The 27,609-nt window shown below is 45.8% G+C and overlaps 1 protein-coding gene across 4 annotated transcripts in view; it reads right to left on the reverse strand.

The window, feature by feature from the left end:
• The window catches only part of LOC108156466 (homeotic protein ultrabithorax), a 79,419-nt gene that overhangs the window by 37,335 nt on the left and 14,475 nt on the right, over positions 1–27,609 (reverse strand). For 3 of the 4 annotated variants that reach the window (XM_017287931.2, XM_017287930.2, XM_017287929.2), the window contains one exon: positions 17,607–17,657. The exons of the other annotated variant lie outside the window; for it this stretch is intronic. In XM_017287931.2, the coding sequence (XP_017143420.1) occupies positions 17,607–17,657 (51 nt within the window). The remainder of the gene's footprint in view (positions 1–17,606; positions 17,658–27,609) is intronic. 4 annotated transcript variants of the gene reach the window in all.

The raw sequence follows: 27,609 nt of genomic DNA on the forward strand, positions 1-27,609 counted from the left end.
ATCGGATCGGGTAGGGTCGGGTAGGGTCCGAGGCATATGTGCAACTTCCGTGCGATGTTGGCTGGGAGCTTAACTGATGCTGCTGGTGGTGCTGGCCAAAGCCGGACCCCATCAAACTTGGCAATAGGCAATAGGCAGCGCACGGCAAACAAAGGAAGGAGAGCAGCCCGGCAACTGAAAAAAAACCAAAAAAAAAAAAAGAACGGCAGCAACAGCGAAATAATATCGGCAACATTTTATTGCCCTCTGACCTAGAGCATCCGCTGACTGGGGAGTGGGGAGTGGGCATGGTAGGACTAGGACTAGGTGAGGAAGGGTATACTGGGGGCCACGACCTGCTCAAATTTGACTCTGAACATCCTGCCGGACGCTGCCAGGACTATCGCAGCAGCGTCATCTCTCTGCTGTCCAGCCGTCCAGCCGTCCACCCACACGCCTTATCGCCGACGTCAATGGCGTCCGCCACAGCGAACTCCGCCCACTCCGCCCACTCCACTACCCGCCTTTAACACAACATTCATTCTATGTGCTTCTCCCTCTCTCTCTCTCCGCATTCGACATCCTTGTGCGTTGTCTCGTTTTACTGCAAAATTTACATCCTGTATAGCTGATGGTCATTTTACTGTTTCCGTGCTGGAGAGGAGCAGGGACAGTGACAGGGGAAGTGGGGCATGGGGCATGGCCAGGACTCGGGAACACACGAGCCCAGCACAGCACATATGAATATTTTGCAGCAGGCAGCAATAAAATCCATGACATCATAAATATCGATGCGTTGCCGTCGTAACGAAAATTTTCGGTGCGGGCTTAGCTACCAACCAGGCCAGAACCCATTCATTTGGCAGAGGGGGATGCAACGGGGGGAAGGACTCGGAGGCAGGAGGCAGGCCACACCCGCAGCAAGGCGCCGCGCGATAACTTGATAATTATGTCCGCTTTTGTTTATTTCGCACATCGATTACAATTGCGAGTGTCGCTCCCCCCCTCTCTCCCCCTCTCCCTTAGCCATCACTATCCCCAATGGCCGCATTCCGGGCTTTGGCCATTTGGGAGGCCGTAGAGGTCGTCAGGGGATGACCTACGGGTCCACGGGAGCGAGCGTGGGTCAGGTAGTTGGGCATACGTCACATGCCTCTCTAGACCCGGCACTGGCGGAATTTACAAACTCCATTCGGTGAGGGAGCCCTCGGGGGGAGTCCTGTTCCCATTCCCATTCCCATTCCAGGTGTGGAGTGCGCTGCTGTCTGGAGTCGCCCGCTTCTCATAAGTAAAACGCTTGTGAGCAAAGTTTTATAAATTATCCTTGCGAGAATCCTTATTTATGGCGCGTGTGCAATTTTCATTTTATCGCAGTAAAAGCAAAGTTAAGTTAAGCTCCTGCCGCTCCCGTTTCCAACTTTGCCCACAGTTTGCCAAATGGAGGCGTTGCAGCAGGAAAGACACCAACAACACTCAGCTGAGACTCTCTGCGTCCCCACTTGTCTCTCTCTCTCGCTCGCTCTCTCGCTCTCTCTCTCACCTTCTATCGCTCTCCCCGTCCTGCTCGCACTTTTTGCCCACTTTTTATATTTTTCGCCGGCGAACTTCAATTGTTCGGCAGCAAACACAAACAAGCGGGACAGAGACAGAGACAGGGAAAGGGATAGGGAAGGGGAAGGGGAAGGAGAAAGGGACAGGGACAGGGATGGCGGATGGCGGATGGGGACGCGGCGCTGCTTGGCTCTCGACTCGACTCGACTTGTGTCTCGTATATTGCACAAATGTCTGTCCAACAATCGAGCGTTGCATTGTGGGGCACTGTGGGAATGCATGGAGAATAATTCATCAAAATACATCCGAGGGAACAGCTTGAACGAAACATTTATTATAGCTATGCTCTCATTTGGTACCTTTTCCTATTAATACCATTTCTTGCACAAATCTATGAATTCGAAATAAATTATATATATTGTGTACCCTGGGTAAAAGCAACTTTGTTCGATTAAGTTTCGATATTAACCCAAAAGGTCTCGCCTGGCCTCTTCTTGGATCAGATGAACCTTAAATATATCTTCGTGGAAACTTAACAAGAGATTCATATCTAATATAAATATGAATATGGCAACGTTTAACTTAAATCACATTTTTGAGCACAATTCATGTTCTCTCGGCCACTGTGGCTGTCTCTAGGTGGGTGGGGCAGGCTCCGGGGCAGGGAGGGATGTCGGTACGTCGGTACGTCGGAAGAAGATCTCTCGTTGAGCTGCCAAAGTTTTTTATGGCCTGCATATGAATATTATGCGCTCAAGTATAAAATGTTGTTGGCCACACTTCCTACGTTCCACTTCCTGCACTCCACTCGAGCTGCATCCACACCATCCACACACAGATACGTACATCCATCTGCATCCATATCTATACATCTCCGCCTGTACATATACTCGTACAACTCGTACACAATGGCACGAGAAACATCCGAGAATGTGTCTTCGGGTTAAAACTTGAAGATGCCTTTAACTTGGGGATTTTTGGCCCGAGGCTAGAAAGCAAAATCGAGCACGAAATACTAAGAAGGAGGAGGAAAAACTTGAATCCAAAAATCCTGCACTCTCTGTAGTCGGAAGTTTTCTTTGTTTTCCCCGGGAGTCCCCGACACTGGTCCGACACTCCCCTCCCGACGGCCCCCCACCAGCCAGGGTGTGTGCAAAAAATATATTTAGCTAGCAAAGTTTTATTGGCAAAATCTGTTTATGGCTTTTGAATTTTAATTAGTTTACATTATGTCGAAATGTTGCCGTTCCCTCCCCGCTTAGTAGACCCCCAGCAGACACACACACACACACACACACACACACATACATATATAGGAACAATGGAAAGCCGGGAGGAGCAGCAGCAGCAGAAGAAATAGTGTCCTGGCAGTCGAGAAGAGTTTTCATTACTATTTGTCTGCTGCCTTTCCGCACAGCAGCCGCAGCCGCAATTTTATGCGCAGGATACAAATGTACATGAATAACTAAGCAAGGCGGGGCAGTCGGGGGCAGGCAAAGGAGGAGCGCAGGAAGTGGAGGCAAGTGGAGGCAAGTGGCTCGTCCTGGGCCAGGATCAGCGGCAGCAGCAAACTTTGGCGCTCGCCGAAACGTGCCTTGTAGCAAATTTTAATTCGACAAAAACACGAAACTCAAAACTGTTATTGGGATGTTGTTTGCCTGCAAGTTTTCATTGAGTTTTGTCTCTGTCTGTGTCTGTATCTGTATCTGTGTCTGTGGCTCGTATTTGTATTTATTCCCATTTTCCATGGACAGCAACAACAATCACGAGAACGTATAATTTTCCCGTTTCCAAAAGATACCAAATTAGCTGGCATATCTAATTATTTATTGCGATATGGATTTTTGATTAAAATACCACTAAAGCCTGCTCCCTTTGCTAATGGAAATAATTTATAAAGTTGTAATTAATTAACTTAACTAATAATCTTTTTAACTGATGTGTGAATCGCCTCATCTACAGTTTCATCTAGGATGGGGCCTGCGAGATGTTTAGATTTGAAAACTGCACTTCAATAGTTTATCTTCAGATGATTTTTATTTGAGCCGCGACTCATCTTACAGATAGTAAAGCCGAATTTCTATTCGTTAGCTCCGAATTACCTAAACGCTGGCATGCCATAGAATTTAATGATGGATTGCATCCACTTATATGGAGAGCGGCTAACGATGTTGCAGCTGCAACGTCGCAAAAGGAAAAGCAAGCTCAGGAAACCCAAAAATGGCGACAAATCAGAGACTGCGACGCAGAGTCGTTGACGAATGGAAACCTTTTCTCTTGCCAAGTCGCAGTGTTGCAGCCTCCAATTTTGATGCAGTGCAGCCAAGCGGCAACAGCAACAGCAGCAGCGGCAGCAGCGGCAGCAGCGGCAGCAGAAACAGGAACCAACCAGCAGCCTGCAACAAAAAGGCGAATTAAATTAAAGTTTTTTGTGGCTGCTGCTGTTGCTGCTGTTGCTTTTGTTTTGAGAGCTCTGGAGTGTTTTTTCTACTGTTTTCAGTTCATTTTCAAATCGTCTTGTTTGCTTTGTATGCATTTTTATTTAATTCATTTTTCACGTTTTTGTTGCTGCTGTCGCTACCGCCGCTACCGCCGCTGCTGCCCCCCCCTGATGTCGTCGTGGGGCTGCAAATGTGCAATTAAAGAAACAGGTTACACGCCCATAAATCTTGAAATGCTGGCGACGTCGTCGTCGTTGTCGTTGTCGTTGTCGCCATCGCCATCGTCTCGGCAACTGCAACGGCAGCAACTTTGTATCTGTATCTGTATCTGTGACTGTTCCTGCTGCTGCTGCTGCTGCTGCTGCAAATGTATTCGTATTCACATGTCTTAATGTTGACAGCATTTTTGTGATTGTCTGACTTATTGCCAGCCGATTGATGACAAATAAATTACATGCATTTTTTTTGTCTTTGGCTCGGCTTTTTCTTGCATTTCAACTGACGTTTTCCGATTTTGGTATCGACTGCTGCCTGTGCTGCTGCTGCTGCTGCGTTAATGACTCTGGTAATTACTTTTAATTGCCATTGTAAAGTTTTTCGCATCGCCACCAAAAATGGTAGCGGCCCTGACCAGTCCGCGCTGGACAGATAGGCCCCTCCTCCTAGCTGGCGCCTCGATTTCGCTGCTGCTGATCGATGACTTGTCTAAAAATAGGCGCTAACGGCTCGACCTGCCTTCAGATCGATCATTAAACCGATTCGTAATGACTAACAAGTCATTTGCCAAGTGCTAATCAAACTAAATTGCAACTGAATAAACAACAATTAAGTCAAGTACTAAATACGCATCGCAATCGTTTTGCTTAGATCTACACATACACATACACATACACATACCATGTATCTATGTACACATATATGTACCTAGGTCCTGTAAATACATTTTCTGTATATTGCTATGGATGCTATGTTATGTCCTGTGGATCTTAGAGACATGTTGTTGATTGAATTTCAATGGGTACCGCTTAAAACCCTATTGAACGCCCTCCCAGCTCCATCCTACACCACAGACAACTCAATTTCTGACTGAATTCCTTCCATGATTATAAGAAATAAATTTTAATTATGCGTCTCACGATTTTGTACACAATTTGAATTGGGTTGACAGCGAGCGTCGGCAGCGACGAAATAACTCGAAACTCGAATATATTTTTTTTTTTTTATCTTATTTAGCTGATGGCGTCCGTTGGGGAGTTTCAGGTAAGCGTATCCCATTCCCAAACGTGAAACTCGAAAAATGTATGCTTTATAAGTAAAAAGTATATAGAAATATTAAGAGACTTGCAGTCGACATCTTTATAAATGGCCCTCCGCATAAATCAAGCGAGACTTTTGTTTTGGGATTTTGTGGAAATTCTGCGGGCGTGCAGCGATCAAAATCAGTGTTCGACGCGACTCGTACACTGGGCGAAAAAGCCTGGGACTCTTTCCCCATTCCCATTCCCATTCCCATTCCGCTTTGGTCATTTGCATCGAACTTTGAGGCTTTGTCTAAGCGCTCGTTTGTCACGAAATGTTTTATATGTATCTCCGCGCATATTTAAACAATTTCTTCTCGGTTCGTTAGTTGGCCCCGTTTCCCCTCCCGTGTCCCATCTACGGGTGAAACATTTTAAACAATCATAGCAAAAATCACGAAGTCCTTACATACGACCACCTCCACCTCCACCTCCACGGGGGGTGCACGGAAGGAGTCTCGGAGAGGGTTACCAACTGCGGCAAAGGAAATGATTGCATTTAAAATTCAAACTCGAGCGCGGTTCAAGCCGGGTCGGGTCGGAGGCAGGAAGAAAGGAAAACAGCTGAAGTCGGCACAAAGCCATGTCGCCATTGCCATCTCCTACGACCACGTTCTCAGGCCCAGTCTCGGGCCCAGTCCAAGTCCCAGTCCCAGACCCCAGTCAGCCATTTAGGCCGCGCCAAGTCAGGCAACAACAATACAAAGGCAGCGAAAAAAGTCAACAACTGAATAAAAAACATTTTCGAATACAAATGTTGGCATTGCATAACAAACGTTTTCTAAATGAGGCTAACTAAGCAGCAGCGACGTCAGCTGCGCAGCGGCAGCGGCAGCGACTGGAGCAGAGGCGTGCATATGTTTGAATTGCCGATGACGATGACTTTTTCCTTGTACGTCCGTTTGTGCCCCTGCCACTGCGACTACCACTGGCACTGGCACTGCCCCTTGCCACCACTCTCCTCCCCCCATTCGGTTTGGCATTTTTTAACTGTTTCGTGTTTGGTTTTAGCTGACTTTTTTTTTCTCTTGTGTCGTGGCTCTTTCGACCGTTCGACTCCACTCCACTCCACTCGAGTCGCCTTGGTCTGGTGGTGGTCCCACTGTGTACACTTTTTTCGACTCGTTTCTTTTCTTTTTTCTTGCATAATAAGACCACAAAACTAACGGTTAAATGGCCTGGTCTGGCCTGTCCTAGCCCCATCCTGGCCAGGCAAATATTTGATTTGGTCTAAAGGTTTTTCATTTGTGGCTTCGTTCCCTCTCCTCTGTTGTCGCTGTCTCTGTTTTCCTTTCGACATTTCTATGACTGATTTAATCAGCAAACTTTGACAAGAGTCAGGAAGTCAGGCGTCGTCCCGTCCCCTCCAGCTCCACCTGAGTCTCGGACATTTTTGTCGACTCAGGCCCTAACTCTGTGGTGGGGAGGGAGGGAGCTGGGAGCTGGGGGTGGCTGGGCAGACGGGGCAGAATTAAATTAATTAGAAATCTGATAAGAATTCCACTCGAATTGCGCCTCAGTTAATTTGCTTTAACAAAGCACTCGAGTGGTTCCTGTGCTGGATCGTTGCCATTGCCCCTGTCTCAGGCCTAGAGTGTTCTTATCAAGGAACCAGCACAGCGCTCAGAGAAGCAAGGCTAAGGCCATAAGTTGCTTGGAAAAAGTGGAATATCTAAGGTCCTACTGGAAATACATATGTATAAGGAATAGTGAACGCAAGTAAAATGTATCCCTTGCAGTGAACACATTAAGTATCTAAGCCTCAGCTTAAAACCAAATTATATTCAAAGTTCACGAGCATTCATTTGGAATTATTCATCTCACCGACGTGTGTGTATGTACATTTATTTTTGTGAATATTCCGGAAAGCTCTCCGGAACGCGCACTATATTATTCTGAAGTATTCCGTAGTATTCCGAAATGATCTCCGAAATACATCCGATCAATTGCCAAGCCAATCCGCGCTGCTAAGCAGGTCCTGGCAAACTCATCAGGTGAAGCCCTAACAGGGAGTGAAATTTGAAGCATTTACCTGCTGCTGTATTCTTTTTGCATGTGTTTTTTTTTTGGACTGCTACTATTGCGTCTCCTGCTGGCAGACAGTTGGCAGTTGCCAGTGGGCCCATAAAAAACTGCCAAATGCAGGGGTCCATCTACCTAAATGGCAATGGACGGCGAGGCCAGGGGCCGGGGACAGCGTGTATCCTGGCCATGTCCCTGTCCTAGTCCTATCTGGCAGCATCCTGCGGCACTGAGTTTTCGGCGGAAGTGCAAATTAGCAGCGCTGCCTCCGTTTCAACGCGCGCGTTTTGTTTATGACGCCGACCGAGGAGACACTTAGCATTGCACTTTTTATGGCATCGTAAAAAAATTGCACACATTTTTCCCGTTGTTGGTTGATTGCCGATCCAAGGCTGCGAAAGGCCTGCCTTTCAAGGGTACTGGAGGACTGGCCTTGACATCGCCGTCACAAAGTTAATGATCCAGCACTAAAAAATGTTGAATGTTTTTCATGTGTTGCTCAGACGCTGGCCAGAGATGGTTTCTTAAAAAACCAAGAGACAATGACCAAGTCAAGGATAACTCTAACGATTGTTTGTCGCAAATCGGGTTTGGGCTCGAATTCGTGCTGGCCGAGAATTTACAACGTTTTCCCGCCGAAATCCGCAGAGAAATATCGTGGTATGGCAACATTTCTCATTTGGCCCGACTCGAGCACGAAAATCTTGTCATGATTCGATCGCTGCTCTGGTCCGGCGAGGACTCTGACTCAGACGGCGGATAGGGACATGGACAGGGACACGACGCGACCGCAGATGGAGAAACAATGTTCTCACATGCGGGCCCCCGGGGTCAGCGGGGTTCAAGTTCAGCTGGGAGTCGTAGTCGTGCCGCTCTCTGGGAGCAGAACTTCAGACGTTGTCAACGGTCCGCGATAAAGAACTCGACCGGAGAAACATGAAGAGCACCGAAGAGTATCTCTAGACTCCAAAAGATTCGTTTTGAAAGTTGGTCCGATTACGAGACAGAACAAGTATTTTCAGTGTATTATTGAAAGCCGAAACAAATTTTGAACAAATATAATCCGTAGCCAAAGTCATTTTGGGAATTTATGAAAATCGGGGGAAATATCTTACCAAATATCTTCATATTCGATGTTAAATAAATATCGGATGTATGACGAAAAGATACTGCGAATGTGTACGAAAATTAGTATTCGAACACAAAATTTCAAAGAAAATACATTTCAGATAATCCATTTTAACATTGATTTCCCATAAAATTACGAATAATTCTTCCAATAATAAGAAATTGTAATTTACTGTTTTTTTCTGTTTCTGAAATGGGTTTTTCAAATTACTGAGCTCTAATAAAATCGAAAATTCACTGCAGCATATATGGTTTATTCAATATCATAAATCTACTAATTGAGGATCCATAAAACTCTTTCCCGAATCAATTAACACTTCCCGGGGCCCCAAGAATAGCACCACATACAGATTTATTTACTTCGCTTTCCGATTGGTATTTCTACAGAACTTCACCCTTGATGATCTCGTTATTTGAAAAACATCGAAAAATAAAATATAGGGCCCAATAAATCAGGGGAATGTGACAGAAAGTGAGATAAAAACAAAATTGTGTTTTACTGATAAAAAAAAATATATATATATATATATGTATAAAAAAACGAGAATGAGAATAAGAGAGTAAAAAAAGATGGGAACAAGAGAAATACAACATTTAATAAAGACTCATAAATCCGGGCAGCGACGACAACAAAAGCGACAAAAACGACCTAGACTTGGAAGATGAGCGCTAAAAATAAATAAAACTATTAATCAGACGGCGAAGAAGAGGAAAATGAGAATGGAGATGAGGAGTTTTCCCCCCTTCGTAGCCGGGGAAAATGAACAGCGTCAGCAGCGCGGCCATAAACAATTTTTAAAACAACTCTTTTTGCCAAGAAGATGAACAGCAAGAGGAAGAGGCAACGACGCTTTGCCAATTGTGGCGCGGTTTCTCAACTGCTGCCAAGAAAAGCCCAAGAAAAGAAAACTCCGAGAGTGCAGTGCATCAGCAGCAGCAGCAGCAGCAGCAGCATCAGCAGCAACAGGAACAGTCCAGAGAGCGAATACGAGAGAGTGAGAGCGAGCGAAATAGGGGGCGGGCGGTTTCTTGGCCGTCGGCGTTATTAGGGCCGAGACGACGACGACGACGACGAACACGACGACGATTGCCATAAGAAATGCCACTTTGCGAATATTGTGTGCCAACGATAAACACTTCAGAGCGGCCATTAAAATCACAGTGAGCGAGAGAGCGAGTGAATGCCGAGAGAGAGAGACTACACTCGCCGCCCAAGTGAGAAATGAACACGAGTGAAAGAGAGCGCTGAGGCAATGAATAATGGCGATGCCGCAAGACAAATAACCCAGCCCCATCTCTTCTTTATGTGCGCTCTTTCTCTCACTGCGCTGGTGCCGTCCCGCTCTGGCCCACGCTTTGACTTATGGGAAATAAATCAGGCTCCGAGCAGCCGTTCAGAGAGCAGTTCTCTCGCTCTCTCTGCCGGGCGACCAGACACTGTCACGCAATTAATAAATGTTTTCAAATAATATTCGAGGCACTTTATTTCTTAATTATCGGTCGCGTCGCTACTTAATTTGCTTTTGCTTGTCAGCAATTTTGTTTCATTCAAACTGCTTAATGCTCAAGTGGCTCATCGCATTGTTAAATCGTTAACTATTTCTCGCGGTGTATTTGCGTGGCGTGCGATTTACGGCAACAATAACTCAATAATTAAACAATAATTCAGCTACAATTCTCGGCCGTAAATATTTTGGTTTGTTTTGCAAATGTCAACGAATACGCATTTAAGGTATTAAGCGAGTCTTCTGCCGCGATTTATGTGCGAATGTTCACGCTCAGCTCAGCCCCACTGTGCGGGGGACGCGACGCGCGCTTTTGCCTTCGGTTTGCGAATTCGGTTTCGCTTTTTGTACTTTGTATCTGCTGTTTTCGTTAATCTCACTTTTTCATGTGCTGTAAATGTATTTCTTGGCTAAAAACAATACAAATACAATAAACGTATTTAATTTTCAGCACACGCGACGCGGTATGCTGCTTCTTCGATTCGGTTTTTGCGCATGTTCCGTGAATGGCTTGGGCCACAAAATAACGAGAATTACTCAACTGCAGCCAGCCGCATGGTTTATGTGCCGCAGGGCTCCGCAATTTATCGCACTTGCGGCGCTCCCCATAAATCGCGCGCAGAGAGAGCGTGCGAGAGCGACTCTGCAATGTTTTATTAACTTTTAAACTAATCCTTATTGCATTTCTCAGCGCAGAAGCCACATTTTGTTGGATACTGTCCGTCCGCGGAACAAAACAAAACAAAACAAAACGAAACGAAACAAACCAAAACAAATCAATAGAAGAATATTGCCTGCTAGCGGCGCCATTCGAACGCTCATCGATTTTATTTATGAACGAAAACGACTCGAGAACAGAGCAGAGCCGCGAAACGACTTGAGAGCGCGCTCTCGAGTGCTTTTTCGCTAAGCTGCGAGCCATAAAGCACTCATCTCATTCATGGTCTGCTCCATCATTATCGTCATGGAACGGCATTCGAAGCGTATATGGGTCATTCCATTGGGAATAGGCTTGGTTGGGCTGGGTGGCCTGCTCTGCTAGTGTGCGTGTGGGTGTGGGGAGAGTTAATTATATAATCGGCGATTGCATGAATTGACATTCAGTTTTTGATTTTCGTTAACGCTGTTATTTAAATTACAGTCGACACCTCATCAAAACGAATGTTTTTCCACCCGTCCACCCGGGGGCCTGCGTTGCATTTCAATTTCCCAGAGCCTACGTATGTGCGAGTGTGTGTCGGTGAGAGGATGTGGTCGCATCCGAGTGTCGTGCTGCACAGTGTAACCGATCCCGTAAGCTTGCGCTCAGCAAAAGCTCGTCCCCGTCGGCCACTACCGTCCTGCCTGTCGTGGTGCCGCTTCTGGCCGGCAGAGGCCCTGTTGGTGGAACAAGAACGGCTGGATGAAAATGAACTCGTTTGCCTTTGCTCGTCTCTAACCCTTCTCTACAGCAACAACAATCTGAGGAGAAACGAAACCCAAAAATTGTATAAGCAGCAACGGGCCAAGCCTTCGAAGCTATTTTCGGGTTCTCCACACGCACGAGGGCGTCATCATCAAGCAGGCAGACGGTGGATGGGGGCTCAACGTGCGTAGCCAAACCATTCTGCACAAATCCGCTACAACCTGAGAGTTGTTTATGAGTTCGTTGGGGCGGAACACACGGGGCATTTCCAATGAGGTTCGCTGAAAACTGTTGGGAACTGCGATAGATGGGAGTCGACAATTTACGAAATAAGTCATTAAATGAAGTATAATTTTTATGTTTCCCTATTATTTATGTTTACAATTTGGCGAGTTTCATATGATTTGTATAACAAAAATGATCCAAAAATAGTCCTGAAGCGTAATTAGTTCCCATCAGACCTTAAAAACTGAACTTTGTAGAGAGAATTTGCCGCACCTCAGTTCGGCATCTCTAACGGCGGCACCCAAAGACACAAGGAACAATAAAGACAATTACGATTAATAAAATATCGTTGATTATAGTCATGATGCGCAATGGCAAATGTCAAAAGCCTGAAATAGATGCAGGGAAAAGTATCTGGCAGAAGGTATCAGCGCAGAGTCGTAGATGGGTAATGTAATTTCTGCAAGTGTATAAGTTGGCGGGTGGAACTACGTGTGTGTGTGTGATTGTGTGCGTCTGAAGGCACAATGATAAATGTGCGGAGCGAAAGGAACAACAAAAAAATAGAAATTGGGTGAATAACTAGCCCAGATTCCGTCGAGCAAGCAGAAAAAAAGGAACTCCATGCCGAGAGCGGCGAGAGAAAGCCGGATCCAGGCAAGTGGAAACAAGCAAACATTTCGCCGTCGGCGAGCGGGCTGAGACTGCGACGGCGACGGTGACTGCGAAAGGACAAACGGGCTAAAAGCAGTGCGAAAAGCGCAAGAGCAAAGTGGCAGAAGAGCAGGAAGAATAAGTCGAGTCGAGTCGAGTCGAGCCGGAGAGCAATAAAATCAACAAACTCGGAGTAAAATGCCATTTATCAATGGCAAGCGGAATGCGGCGCGGAAAGCAAAAAAAAAAAACAATGTTGTTGTTGACCGGGCCCTAAGAGAGAGGAGGTCCAATGAGCAGAGAACAGCTGAGCCAGAAGGGGAATGCGTGAGAGCAAAGGGAAATGCGGAAGAGTGAAAGAAATGGCGAATTTTCTGAGCGGGCTAACTGAGACCCAGTAGAGTAGTAGTAGAGTAGTAGTAGTAGAGCGGAGAGAGTGTTGTTCGGTTATCGGAATCAGATATGCTACATATATCTAAAATCAAGCATCTATAGTGAATACCTTACAGTGTAAGGATCAACTTTTGATCGAATACTTGGGGACGATAACCTTTGCCTTCTGCTTAAAGCTTTTGGTAATGGCTTTCCTAAATGAAATATACTTTAAAATACCTCTGCATTCATAGGAATCTGTAGTAATGGAGAAATTTTCCAACCCCACATGACATATAAGTATGAAGTTTGTAGTTCCCCATATGGTAGAGGGAGATGGCTATACAGTAGTTATGGCTGCCATCCCTTGAATGGAAGGCAAGACTCCAAGGGTGACTTACTTAAACGCGAATGGATCATATTTTACCATCTATGAAGCGAAACTCAAATCGAATTGGATGGGTGATGGATTTTTGTAGAGTTGCAGAGTTGTAGAGTATTGGTAATCCAACATTTATGCATGCTGACACATTCCAACAGATGTTTTGGAATATTTTCTCATTTTCTAACCGATTTTTAAGCCAGGCACACTGTTTTCGCACCCTTGGAGCCCGCACGCAATGAAAATATAAAAGAGATATCTGCATGAGGGCAGCGACATAAATAAATAATTTTTTTCTTCTATGTCTCTGTCTCTGTCTCCTTGTGTATCTATGTATGTCTGTGTGCGGGTGTGTGCCGTGCGAAACAAGGATAACATGACTGATTATGTAAGCAAAAGCGGCAAGGACTCGCTCGAGCTCGAGCCCACAACAAAAGCGTACAGCCAAGCATATTCAGGTCCTGGCATTTTCCGGGTCCCTTTTTTTCGGCAGTTTGCCGCAGCAGGTTGATATCCGGATTTGGGGGCAGGAAGAGAGATACACACCCACTGCCATTGTGCTGCCGCAGTTGTTGTTGTGTGCGTGTTTTTGAGAAAGTGGCACAATTTTTATTTTACGAACGCCTAATGTAATAAAGCCCGCCCCAAAGCCAGAGCCAAAGCAAGAGCCAGAGGCAGCACGAGTAGGAGGAGGAGCGGGGAAATGGATTGCCTGCGTTTAGCATTCTGAGCGATAAAAGGACAAGCCAGCATCAGGATCGGCCTCCACCCGCCCCCCCGGCCAGAGCCGTAACAAATCTGAGGTTGGCAGCCAACGGGCGCGCCGGTGGCTCCGGCCATGTGTGCGCTTAAGGTGGCCCGGAGCGGGGTCATCGGCCATAAATCAAACCGAAAATTATACGCATTCATCTGCTGAGCTGGCAAAATAAGAAGAAAAGTATCTGCCACATTGCTTTCGGCAATGGGGAGATGCGTGTGGGTGTCCGTGTCGGTGGGGAGTGGATCTCCCAGCCGCCCTGGAATGGCAAATGGCGGAAAATATGGGTAACTGTGCAAAATCTAATGGCCTACAAAAATCAATAAAGACCCCGGAGAAGCCTGTTCACTGTTCACCTGCCAGTGGCAGTGGCAGTGGCAGTGGCAGGGCGAGTGTCTTAATTGCGTGCGAATGGAGTGGCAGAGAGGGAGATTGGAAGAGGCACATTAATTTCTGTGCTCACATTTCGGTAAATGCCAAGTTGTTTGCTTATGAAAATTGTTATTCGAATTCGTTGGCCATTAATCAAAATCTGAAGTTTAGAAACATTGAGTGAATAAGTTATTAATATTAAACAATCATTATTCATGGCCAATGACGGAGCCTGAATGCTCTTTCAGTAAACCACTAAGGAAGTGTATCAAATCTCTGGAGGAGGTTTGAGGCGGCGAGGGTCGTGCGATCTGGTCTGCATCTGGGAGTGGGTAATGACTGCAGCGATACCTTCCAAGTGTATCTTTGCCTCTCAGAGATACGGGGACAGCATGTTGCATCCAGCAAGAGCAGTTCAAAGCGAACTGTCCGCCAATTAACTAATTTGCCAAGTCCCTCTCGGAGGGGCAATTAAACGGACACGGACAACGACCAGATAGGGAAGTGCACACACATACGTACATAGATATGTATGCATGTACATAGATACACATGTGAATGCGAGTAGGAGTGAGTGCGAGATAAATCCACTTGTTGCAGTTGGAATTTGTTCCTGGTTCCTGGTGCTCACGTCGAAAGTCAGGAAAAGAGATAGGTTCAATAGAACAATGTTGGGTCTGAGAGTGTGGAAGAGGGGAGTGGGGTAGATCGAAATACCGGAAATGGTAGACCAGCCCAGGCAGGGAAAAGTTGGCGATTGTCAGGTGAACCAGGACGGAAAGAGCATGCCATAAGTACTCCGGATCTATCGAAAATGTGGGCCAATGCCCACCCACAATTACCGTTCGACCAAATGGAACGACTCTCCAATTGCTTTGTTTCATGTTTATCTGCAAAGTGGCGCCAAAGTTTATCAACAATTCAACAAATTAAGATACTTTATTGCACATTATTATGTTATTACGAGTATTTTGAATGGCCTGCCATTCGCTATCTGTCTGTCTCTGTCTGTGTGGCTGATGGGGAGAGGGGTGGGCAGGGGACGGCGCCGATCTTGTCGAGACATATGTAGGCTCCATTCAAGCGATTCTCTTATAAATAGACCCAATCCGCATGATAATGAAGAGAACGAACTCCTCCGGAGAGTGTGCAAACATCTGGCCCACAGAGCGATCAAAGATTCTCTCCAGGCAAAGGGGAGAATTCACAAAGCACATACATTCATGCATTTGTGTGTGTGTGTGTGTACATATTCCATGTAAATATCTTGTGAATCAGCTTTGTTATTCAGAGAGTAGTAGAGTAGAGAATTAGCTTTACAGAAAGATTCCAGCTATTTTATTTCGTTCGAGTATTATTAATATATTATATTAATTATTCCGCTTAAATATTATAAATATAGCTACGAGTATAAATAAAATATTTAAACTGGTTGCTAAAACCATTTAGAGATATATTTACAGAGCGATAAATTGATATGTTCTATACTTTAAATGAAAATCTAAGAAATCTAAGAAAAAATAGACTGGAATAAATAGACTGGAATAACTATTATCAATTAGAAGCTATTTCTACTTATTTCTGTTGACATTTGAAAAACATCCATGTCTCCCATCCCGTGCAACATCTGCGACCAACTAATGGATTATCCTTGAGAGCCCACCAACAGCAACAACAACAGAAACAGAAACAAAAACGCCTCCGACAAACGAAACATACAGACAAAGAAACATTATTATAATCAATGGGATTTCATTCTATTAGCGTCGGCATTATACACATTTGCCCCTCAAAAAACAGCCACAAATTTTGTGTACATGACAAAAAATTATCCAATTAGGGGGAGGGGCAACAGAGATTGGGCGAGTGGCAACCGCATTCAAAGGAATACATTTCTCTCCATAGACTTTATTAATTTTCTAATGGATTTTACGTTTTCTGCAGTTGAAGATTTCCACATTTCGGATAAATATTTATGCGAACAGTTCGCTGGGGGTGGCAGGAGGTCACGGATCTGTCGGCGACAGGACTCTTTGGTTCCTGGTCCTCTCCCTCTGCCAGTCTCTGTGCCTTTTTATAGACAGCACAAGAATTGATTACGATTGGCAAATGGCATTCGGTGGATGGAAGTTTTGTTTATGTTTGCACTGGTAATTTATACGATTGTATAAATTGCCAATAAACATATAGGAAACTGCAGAGGTTGCATATACAGGCATACATATGTGTATGTACTCATGGCTCTTGGTACTTGGTATCCCCTCAGTGTCTGGCACTCTACTCCTGAGAGTAGAGTGTTTGTTTAACATAACTAAAAACAGGAATTAACAACTATTCAAGTGCCTAAGCGGGCATGGCAGACAAAAGCAAATTAAATGTGTGTTTAATTGGTCGTGTATCGTGAGGCACTACTGTACTGCCGCAGTGGCATATGGACTGGCGTGCCCCGGGGCGATTCCTGTCAAGTGCAGCATGCTGAAAAATTGCTAACAAAATGATACGCTTTGTACAATTCGCAGGCGGGCATCACCAATTTTCTCGCTGATTTTCTTTGCGTGCCAAGTGATACTTTTCCCGGGCCTCCTCCCCGATGGGTGGCTGGCTGGCTGGCTGGCTCGCTTTTTAATTGTGCCCCGAAGAAAGCCTTTCACTGTAATCGTGTGTGTGTGTTTTCTCTCTATCGGTGTTTGTATGCATGGGCTGTGTGTGTGTGTGTTTGCTTCGAGTTGACAAACTGAATAATTGGCAATTATTTTGGGCAAATTTTACGAGCTGATAATTTCACATATTACGAGTCTGAGTACGAGTACGAATATATGTACAGGAGCAGAATGATTTAATTTATTTGGCCAGCTAGGACTAGGCACTAGGACTAGGACTAGGACTAGGACTAGTAGGGGGCATGCACATGCTGAACGCTCACAGAAACATAGATAGATATGTATGTACATTCAGTAGGAGTTTTAGGAGTATATTGGGTGGTATTTACGAGTATGAGGAGTATTTATGCACACAACACAAACTTACAAAGATTTATTGGAATTTGAATTGGCTTTACCTCTCGAACTCTTGCAGGGGCGGAGGCGCTTCCTTGACTGACACAAAACGAAGACAAATGATGATCATGATGATGATGATGTGGCAACATCAACAGCAGCAACAACAACCAAACGAAAAAATCAACACAAAATTCAAAGAAGCTCGGTTCGATTGGATTGTTGGTTGGCTTGTTGGTGGGTTGGAGAGTGGGGACAGTTTTGGAGAATTGGAGCAAAGGAGGGGTAGAGTTTCGTGTGTTGCAGGTGTAGATCTCAGAAAGATGGCTGGGGTGGGGATTTGGCATTCTCAAAATCAAAAGAGACTTTTCACAAATGATAAATGGCTTTGCAACGCAAAAGAAATGTGAATCGAAAAATCACAAAATACAAAAATTATATTCTCACAAAAATTCAAAATAAATCATAGGTGAAACTATAAGCTAAGGATACACAAAATAGAACAAAAAGTCGACTTACCTAGCCAGTCTGGTAGAAGAGAGCCCGCAAGAGATTCTGAGTATCTCTTACCTGGAAAACAGAAGGAGAAATACTGGGTTTAATCGGCACGTCGATGAGCGGGAAAATGCCTCAAATGTTAGTCAAATTTAGTTGCATGAAATAAAATAGCTAATTTGTTAAAACCAATAAGTCCAAACTATAATATAAGCACAGTTAGATTTAATATTTAAAAATAAATACAAATACAATGGTTTAAAATATATTAGTAGCACGAAAACAAATAATAGGTCAAAGTTTAGTTGAGAAATAAAGTAATTATAAATGTAATAAAAAATCAAATGGTGATGTGAAATAATCCGACGATGTGATGGAACGGTGTTAAATATTTAAAGTAAAAATTCTTTGAAATCAAGAGGAAAGAGCGGAAACAAATCAAAGTTCAGCAGTAAAAATATTACAAGATATAAATGTATGTACTGAAAACTTCCACTTTTTGTATAAAATTTAATAAATTAAAATGTTTGCGAAGCTTCTGTTCTGTGAGTTCCTTGAGGAACTATGCTCGTAAAAGCCACATGACTCGCCTCAAAGTGAGCTAAATTTTTCATAAATTTGCACAATCTGAGGCTGTTGTGGGTCTTCCTTTATATGCATGTAAATAAGCCCAGGTAAATCATGATTCTAAGCCCTCCCGTCCCGTCCCGCCGTTGCTCTAATGCTAATCTAATAACTTTAGCCGTCTTCGGAATTTATTTGGCTCAACAGCAGCGCACAAAATTATGCACGGAGAGCACGCCTTGGACAAGTACAGTACCCTACCCTAATCCTGCTCCCAGGAGCAGTACCCGACCCGCTCCCAAGGAGCTGCCAAAGGAAGACGTTGAAGCGCGTCAGGTGTGCGCATTAAAAAACAGATCCCCTCTGCTTTCTCCTATTCCCGTGCCCCCCCTGTTCTTCTGGTGGCACGGCAATCTAGCAAATTCCGTACAAAGTTTTAAATAATCGAAAACGACACGACGCACTTGGCGAGAAAGTTGAAACATGTAAAATTTGCATAAATAACAACTAAATGCAACTTGACGCTCGGCAAAATGTTGCCAAATGATGAATTGAGCGAAGAGGAAGACGACTCTGAATGGGATGAAGAGATATTTTGTGGAATAGTAGGAAGATACGTCGAAAATGAAGAGCAATCCGACATCAGATGGGCTCGATGTTTAACCTTGTAGATAAAACAATTTAAGCAAATCTGATTGGGATGTGATTTGTTGTATATTTGAAACCATTTAAATGCATGTTTGGACTTGATTTATAATTTGTCAGAGGTTAAAGCAAAACTACTCTGCCGAAACACTTTGTAATTTTTATTTTCCCGTTTTATTATCTGGCTTTGGAACGATCTATTTCATTCAGCTCCGCCTTACCACTATACGAATGAGAAATTTTATGTAAACGTGACGAATACAGAATATTTTTTTCTTGTTTTCTATTTAGGATTATATATTTTTAAATACCTATCATACTGGACTATTTGAACTCTCCTGTACTTTGATTTTTGATTCTTGATATTGCATGGACTTTTCATGAACTCCGCCAGCTCTGCCCCCACTAACGCCCTGCCCCGTCGAGGGTCCCCAGTTGGCAATCGACGCGTAGAAGCCGGCGTCAAAAATGGGCGGAGCGCTCGCTGGATCTGGCTCTGTCGCAAAGCCAAGAGCAGGGGGGGGAATGCTTTTTTGCTGGTGTCTGCTGCGCTTTTGTATGCAAATAAATCAGTGGCGCCCCATCATATGTCGTGTTTGAGGGGAGCAGGGCGGGTGGCGGTTCCTGCTGCAGTGCGCAAAAACATTTCTCACACTACTCGTATTTGTCATGCTCTTAGATACTTTTATTTTTAAATAAATTGCAAACTCTTTTGCGACTGTCGCCTGGCTCTCTGCTCTCTACCCATCCCATTCCACTCTCCCATGCCTTCCTAGAACAATATTTTATAATGAAAGCCCTCTGTCCGTGTCTGTGTCAGTATCTGTGTGAGTGCAGTGGAAATGCAGCAACACAATTTTCGCATTTGACTCAATTTATCGCAGAACAGTTCGGGATTTTCGAATTGGAATAAATGCGTGCCAATGAAAACGGCAGCCAATAAATAAATTAAATTAATGGCGGCTTGTGGGCTAATTTTTTTGTTGCTACAACTACCTCCACGCCCTCATCTACTGCCACCCACCGCTGCCCAAAGCCCAGAATGGTGCTTGCCGGATTGACGGTTGCACAAATTAGCCAAATTTACGTCTCTTTACCCATTTGGCCATTAACAATGGCCAAAAAACAACCCGAACCCCAGATCCAAACCCATCTGGAACCCTTTCCCCGCCATCCCTCAGCAGAGGCATCCCAATCCCAATCTGTTACTCTCTGTGCTGCCAAGCGTGAGAGAGTAAAGTCCCCTGCCTGGATTTATTATTTTTACAAGATAAATGCAACATTTTACATTGGAATTTACGGGCGTGCGGCGAAAAAACCCAACAAAAACAAAACCCAAGGCAAAGGCAGAAACAAAAACAAATGTCAAAGTCAAAAGTCGGGACACAGCCACAGTGGGCCGATTTGCAAAGCTTCTGGCTTGTACAGTGGGTTCATGGGAACTTCCATCGAATACTTTTGCTTAGTTTGAATGACTGGGAGTGGCCTCCAAGGATCTTGGGCATCGAAGCCACGAACGCATCGAAAGAGGCAGATTTGACTTAAGTCCAGTAATGATTTCACCTCTAACTTATTTTATAGGAACTTTTTGAAAGATTGCATCCCATCTTTAACGCTTTCCTTCTACTGTGCAGGGGGGATAAATTCCCCAGCAATGACCAGCGGCCTTTTGGCCATTTTCGATAAAGCACATTTAAACAAATGAAAATCCTTTAAACGAGGATAACACACAGAGAGCACGTCCATGCTCGGTTTAACCCCATGACTCCTCCAGCCACCCCCCGAGCGAGGGGGGTCGGGGCTGCCTCCCCTGGACTCACTTGAGTGTGTAATTGTGTATTTATTTGCGTTATTTGACAAAATATCAACAAGCACAATCAATCCTCAGCAGTCAGTGGAGTCGCCGTCGCCGTCGCCATGCATGGAGTCCGGAGACCTCCATCCATCCCGGGCATCCCGGCCAGCCCTGCCCAATGCCAACCCCGAGCTGGAATGGCAAATGCTGCCATATGTCCATATGTCTGGTCGGGCGGCGGAGAGGGGGTTGCCGGCGGAGAAATCCATTTAAATTAAAGCTGAGTTGAGCTGCATTCGAAAACGCATAAATATGGGTGGTGTCAGTGTCCCTTTGCGTGTGTGCGTGCCAGCCTGTGTGTTTGGGCGGCACTGGGAGAGTATCTGTGTGTCGGTGTATCTGTGTGTGCGCGTTTGGAAACTTTCAATTTGAGCTGAATTCAAATTTAGTCCGGGCCCTGGCAATAAAAACTGCAGAAAAAACTGTGTGCTCCTCTTTCGGGCTGCCTCTTCCTCTGCCTCTGCTGTTGCCTCTGAACTTTGGCTCAATTCTCGTACAAATTTACAGACTGCAACAGCCCGAGACTGCCGACTGGGACAGAGGGACAGAGCTACAGAGGGACAGAGGGAACGAGGTGGCTGGGGTGTGCAATTGTATCTTATGCAAATTTACGTAAATTAAACAAAATCTTTGAAAACAGAAAAATAAGTTTCGAATTTATATGCGAAACTTGTGTATCGAACCTAAATTATTGGTCCAACTTCAGACTCCCGTTCCGATTCAGTCCCTAGTCAGGCCTAGGACTCTGAGGACCCCTTTCCCATAGCCCTGGAGTAGTTGCTGAAATGCCGTCTTACCCTTGCCCCACCAGCTCCAAGTAGGGTTCAGCAGTGTCTGCCACACTGTGTGGCCCTGTGTGTTGGTGTGTGTACAATGCGACAAAGACTTATGGTTTCAGTGCCGGAATTAGAAGCTTTCCCTGCCTGCATTTCCACATTTCCACCGAACACTGCACTTGTTGTTGCTGTTGTTGGTGTTGCTGTCGGTGGAACATTTGTCGTCCTTGTTGCTGCTGCTGTTGCCCGTTGCAAAATATATTGCAAATAATTCTCAATATATCGTAAAATGTCTGCTGGCAGTACAGTAAATATGCAAAGCTCGTTTAGCGCAAACAGTCGAGAGGGCGGGAGGGCGGTAGGACGGGTGGGGCACTGAGGCTGGCGGGGTGGCGGGTTTGATTGGGGTTGTGGAGCCCTGCCATCGAACAGGGGCGAGTTTTGGTCGCTGATTGAGGACATTGGGTGCTTTTAGTACGAGGACTAACCCGATAATATCCAAAAGTTTGCATCAGGAAAACATTGATCATGGATTAGGAAAAAACTGAATGAATCCGTGGAGTGCAATGCTCTACGTTTTTTGTTAAAGAGTCCGGCTTATACACAGTCCAGGTGGTAAGCCCAAAACCATTATAATTGGTACTTTCCAATTCAGGAGAAACAATGGCAGCTGTTCGATGTCAAGTTCGATGGGAGAAGCTTTAGTTGTAGAATCTCGACTGAAGGACCTCGACAAGGGTGGAATACCTCCCACATCGCACACTCTCACAAGTGGGGAAACATATTGCCTGCGACGGGGAGTGCGAGTGCATCGACGATGGGTCGCACACTTTGACAGTTAATTTCGCAATTGTATTTCAATAACAATAAATTTGCACGTACCACATAAAGTACCGCTGTGTGTGTGCAGTGCGAGACAGCGAAGACCAGAGGCCCCACCCGACCCCGACCCCGAGCCCGACCCCGACCCCGGTATATGATAAAGCCCGAACTAAGCGCATTTGGTGCCTGCCTGGCTACAACACTACTCGTGCAACAACAAATATGGAATCTAATTAAATTTTAGCTGCATTACGCACACCAATACAGGCCGCACGAGCATGTGTGTGAACTGCACATGTAAATGGGCACAAAAGGCGGCAGCAGGAGCAGCGCCAGCCGCACTCCCGTTGCATACACATTGATCAATTAACAGACAATATTTTAATTTCGCCAATGGGTTAATTTATAAGCAAATCAACGGCGCTGCACTCTCACACGTGGCAGTTGTGCCTCGCTTCCATTTCCTCCCCTCGGAACGAGAGCGAACCACTGCGGACCAAACCATATTGTTAATGGCGCAAAATCCGGGAAGCAAATAAAGCGACAGCAAATGCACGGGACGGCACGACATGGCCGACAGGTGCTGCAATGGCCGACCGTCTGAGTGGGCCTCCTCCCATCGCCATCCCCCGACTCGCCCGCTGTCTCTGTCTCTCTCTATCTCTGACCCTCTCACCAAGCAGTGGCAGGGGGTTGGGCTGCGTGGCTTCATCCCTTCTTTTCCACTTCTGCTGTAACTGTTTCCGTCTTGTTGCTGCTGTTTGGGTGTTCTCTGGAATTCCATGGCAGTCGGAGTCGGAGTCGAGTCGAGGAATGCCAAAAGTGCATTGCAGTCTGTTTCTATGTCTCTCTCTCTATCTCTCCCTCTCCCTCTCTCTCTCTCTCTTTCGCTGTGTGCTGGTTTGGCCTGGCCTGCAATTGTTTTCCAAAGAAGCCCCTCCAGAACCGTGTGCTAAATGTCAAGTTCAAATGGCAAAGTTCTTCAAATGAAATGATGCTCCGGGTTGAAAGGGGAAGACGAGACTGTAGCTGCTCCACCTTTGGCCGTGGGCTCCTCTCCTCTCCTCTCTCGGCAGTCCCGCGCTTGTTGGTCGTTCACTTTATGATCTGTGAATTTGTTGCCAATTCGCAATTGTTGCTTTAACCGTTTAGTTAATTTGGCCCGAAAGTTTGACTCTGCTGTGGGAACTTGTTAGTGAATTTCTCTTTCGAGGTTTAAATAGTCATTTAATCGTTCTAGGAATACATTCAGGGTAGTATCAGGTGCTTTAGTGAGATACATATATCTCTTGGATGGCTACTGAGAGCAGTAAGATGACGGGTGAAAAGGTTGCACCGATTCTTATCGATAAGAACTTAAGAATCAGGATCCTTAGCAGTCGGAAGTCTCCATGTTTTAAGTATCTATGTATATAGACCATTCACCTTTTCTTTGGATACGAAAGGTCTCTTTTTGACCCCGTGCGGCACTTTGCACCCTAGAAATTCTCATTATAATGGTTGGTCTGCTTGTCAAGCTCCTAACTGTGTCTTTTCGCCCATCCACATGCACACCAAATAGCAGGGCGTTGCGTTTCATGAAGGAGCTTGAATGTTCAGGAGTGTGTGTGTGTGTGTGTGTGTGTGTGTGTGTTGTGTGTGTGTGTGTGTATGTCTGTCTTCTACTTGGGCGCGTGTGTTAAGCTTCACTTGAATGTGATTTATGTGATCCGTTGGAAATTTATGGCCCCAAGTTTTGTTTGCCTGCACACAAACACACGTACTCGTACTCGTACACGTGTGTTTGGGTGTGTGTGTGTGTGTCTCTCTATGAGTGTATGCGTGTGGGAAACTCTTTCATGGCAAAATTACCGCGTGGTGCGCCCGGCTCCCATGTTACTGTTGTGACTGCAATTGTTGCCGTTGTCAGCGTTGTTGTTGCAAATGCTCTGCCCCTGCCCCTGCCCCTGCCCCACATTACCCATCCAGTCCCTTGCTGCCAGCCCTGCCCAGTGTCACGAACAAACAAAAGAATGAAAATAAAAGGGGAAAAGTCTCGTCATAGTAGCAAACTAGAGAAAACTATTTTCTATAGAGCTCGCCCAGCACTTCCAGCTGCAGTGGCGCCTCTAGAAGCCAGGCCCTTGTGGCTATCCAATCCGATGGGATTCGATGATTGAATTGTCAACCCCGCGTCCGTCCGCTTCCTCCGCCAGATCCTCTGTATCGTAGTAGATCACTTAGCTGCTTCGTCAACGCGCTCCGAATACACAATGCTGGACTCTATTGTGCGTTCTCCAGAGCCAATGTCAAGGGAGCCCCTGCGCCACACCTCCCTCGAGCTCTCCTCAGAGTTATGAAATTGTTATGCTGCCGCGGTGGTTGCAACTCTAAGTGACATTTCTGTGACAGACATGTGCGCGTGCATCCGTGAGTCCGCTCAGTGTCCCGTGTCACACGCGCCTGTCAGGAGGCTAGCTGGGGATCCCAGGGAATCCAGGAATGTAATTCTAGATGGTCCACATTCGTCAGACTACGATCTGGGGAAGCTTTCCTGGCAAGACCCCAGGCCAGGCTGAACGGTAAGCAATTTGTTGTGACATATGTAAGCGGCACGTTGCCGAGGCAATGGCAACGGCAACGGCAACAGCTCATTAACCCATGCTGAACTCTGCAACATCTGTAAGGGCAGGAGAGGAGAGCCACTGACAGCTACAAAATTGAGTTAGTTAACAGTTTTATACGCAGACGCGAAGATTTTGCGTGTTTTGTGAGCCAGGAATTCACAGCCAGAGCCAGAGCCAGAGCCAGGCCAGAGGAGCCAAGGTCTGGGCCCGGGTTGCATCCCGGCAGCGAAACTGAAGACGGTCGACGGTCGACGGTCGACAGATAACACCCAAGTCTCGGACCCGGGTCCCGTCCCCAACAAAGCAGCCCAAGTGACACTCACAAAATCTGACAGAGGCAGCGGCTTTAGCCGGTTGCCGTTGCTGTTGCTTTGTCCATTGTTGTTGTTGTTTTTGCATGTTGTTGGTGTTGCTGCTGAGCGACTTGCGCGCATGCTCAGTCGTTTTGCTTTATTACAAGGACGGGCCCTGCGCTCAGAGGTTGGCTGGGACGCGTGCGCAGGCGCGCCAAGTGACACATGAAAACGAAACGAAAATGACAGCAGCAAGTGACACTTGGCCGGGAGCAGGAGCAGAAGTAGGAGTAGGAGCTTGCAGGCAGAAGAGGATTGGAACGGGGAATGGGGATCGGACGGGGAGACCATTGTAATTTCATTTGTAATTAGCTGAATGCAGTACTGGGCCGAGTGTCGCATGGCACAGTGGGCCACGTGGGGCCAGAAAGCGCGCAGACTGCCAAAAAAAAAAAAAAGGAGCAGAGATCCAGCGCGCTGGTGCGACATTTTGGTGCGCCGCTTGCCATATTTTATTTCCATTGCCAAAAGTGTCATGTTACAGAGATTTATGTGCGCTGTCACGCCGGACGACGACGACGACGACGACGACGACGTCGCCTGCCTTTTGAGCCATGTTGTTGTTGCTCTCTCTCTCTCTCTCTCTTTCTCTTTCTGTCTTCCTTTGCCAGAGTGTTTTTGTGTGGTGTTCACGCCCTAAAATTTGGTCATGTTTTGTGTTTGTGACACAACCACTCACCGAAATTTCGTTTAAATAAAAACCGAAATACTTTGACCAATTCCAAATGCACACTGTACGATAAACAGACCGAAATACTTCGGCCAGCTATCTGCCCCCAACCCCGACGGCCGGCCAATCAGTGATTTATGTCCGAAAGTGTTCTTACCGCAAACACACCTACCCACCTACCTGTTCTATCAATACAAACCAGAGAGAGCGAGAGAGAGAGAGAGAACTCTAATTCCAGTTCCACTTTCTTTTTCTTCATCAGCATCCAAGTCAAAACTTGGCCTGCTCAGGTGTCAATACACTCACATACGGCAGCCGCAGAGGCGTCCCAATCCAAATCCCAGTCCTCCCCTCCCTATCCCCTGACCAACCCTGGCCAGAGCTGGACTCAGACCCAGACCCAGACCCAGACCCAGACTCAGCTGACAATGACATATTTGGCTGGCACTTTCATCGTACGTCCATGTTAATATGCCCAAGATTTATAGTCCCTGCTGACAAAGGAAATGGCATTCACTCTCCCTCTGGCATTGTAGTCGTAGTGGATGTGGCCATCCATTTTGTAGCTGCAGCGGAAAGTTGCATAATTTTTATGGACACTCGTTAATAGATCATCGATTGTGATTACAGGGAACTGCTCTAATCCACGGCGCGACGCGGTGGGTCCCGTCACGGTGAAATTCCGTTGAAGTGAGGCGACATTTCGGAACGTGATGGTGTTGATCAATTGGATTGTGTGTTCTTTTATTTAAAATCCATTTGAAATGAATACCAATCTAGTTCTATATTTATCCTATAGCATAGGAGAACACCAGCTCTGGGAGGATCACATTTCTGTTCTGGAATGGCTGCTCAACAGAATTCTTTGAAGCTAAGCCCTACTTGATTAACTTCCTTATTCCTTACGGCTAAAAATTGATTCGGATATTCCTTAACTAAATTGGTAATCGATTGTCAGTCAGATTATTGTTACGACTTGCAGGTTTTCATTTGATAGTTTCATTTATATTTATCATTTCATTATCATTTAGCGTTACCTTACAAAAGCTGACAGCTGCAAACCGTTAATTCCCAATCGAAATTCCCATTTGAAGCAGCTAGAACCAGGTAAGAACTACCTGTATAAAACACATCTTCAAGATTCTCTTAGAAATTTCTGATCAGACGATTCGCACTCAAACGAACAGCTGCGAATATCGTATACGATCAACTACCGAGGCAGTATTCCAATTTGATTTCTCGGTAGATGAGAGCACAACATGCACGTAAATTCGCGCCCAGGTAGACATGGCGAGGGGCGAAAACCGGCTGAGCCAAAAGATGATCGATCACCACACCATCGCCTCAAAGAGCAGAGAGCGACGGAGAGCGCCAAAGCAGAGAGCGATAATGGTAGAGGGCGCGCATACTGTACCTGTGCGCTGAGAAGACTGATTGAATGAGTGAATAGGTGGGGGGGGGAGAGTGAGCATCAGCATCAGGTGACGTTTCAACCGTGTTTTGTTATGTTTTTCTCTATTTTCTCTCTCTATCTGCACACCCACACCCACACAAACACACATGCTCAAAAATGCAGTTTGAGTCATCCGTTAGAGATCTCTTTTGAAGTGCCATTTCATTCCACTGCCGCTGGTTCGCTGCTGCGGTTCTTCTTCGTCTTCTTTCGGCTGCGGATCAGCTGATCATGATGGCCGCCAAAAGCAGGTTTCGGCTGAGCGTTATTAATCATACCTGTC

This window comes from Drosophila miranda, chromosome 2, assembly GCF_003369915.1.
Source record: "Drosophila miranda strain MSH22 chromosome 2, D.miranda_PacBio2.1, whole genome shotgun sequence".
Taxonomy (NCBI): domain Eukaryota; kingdom Metazoa; phylum Arthropoda; class Insecta; order Diptera; family Drosophilidae; genus Drosophila; species Drosophila miranda.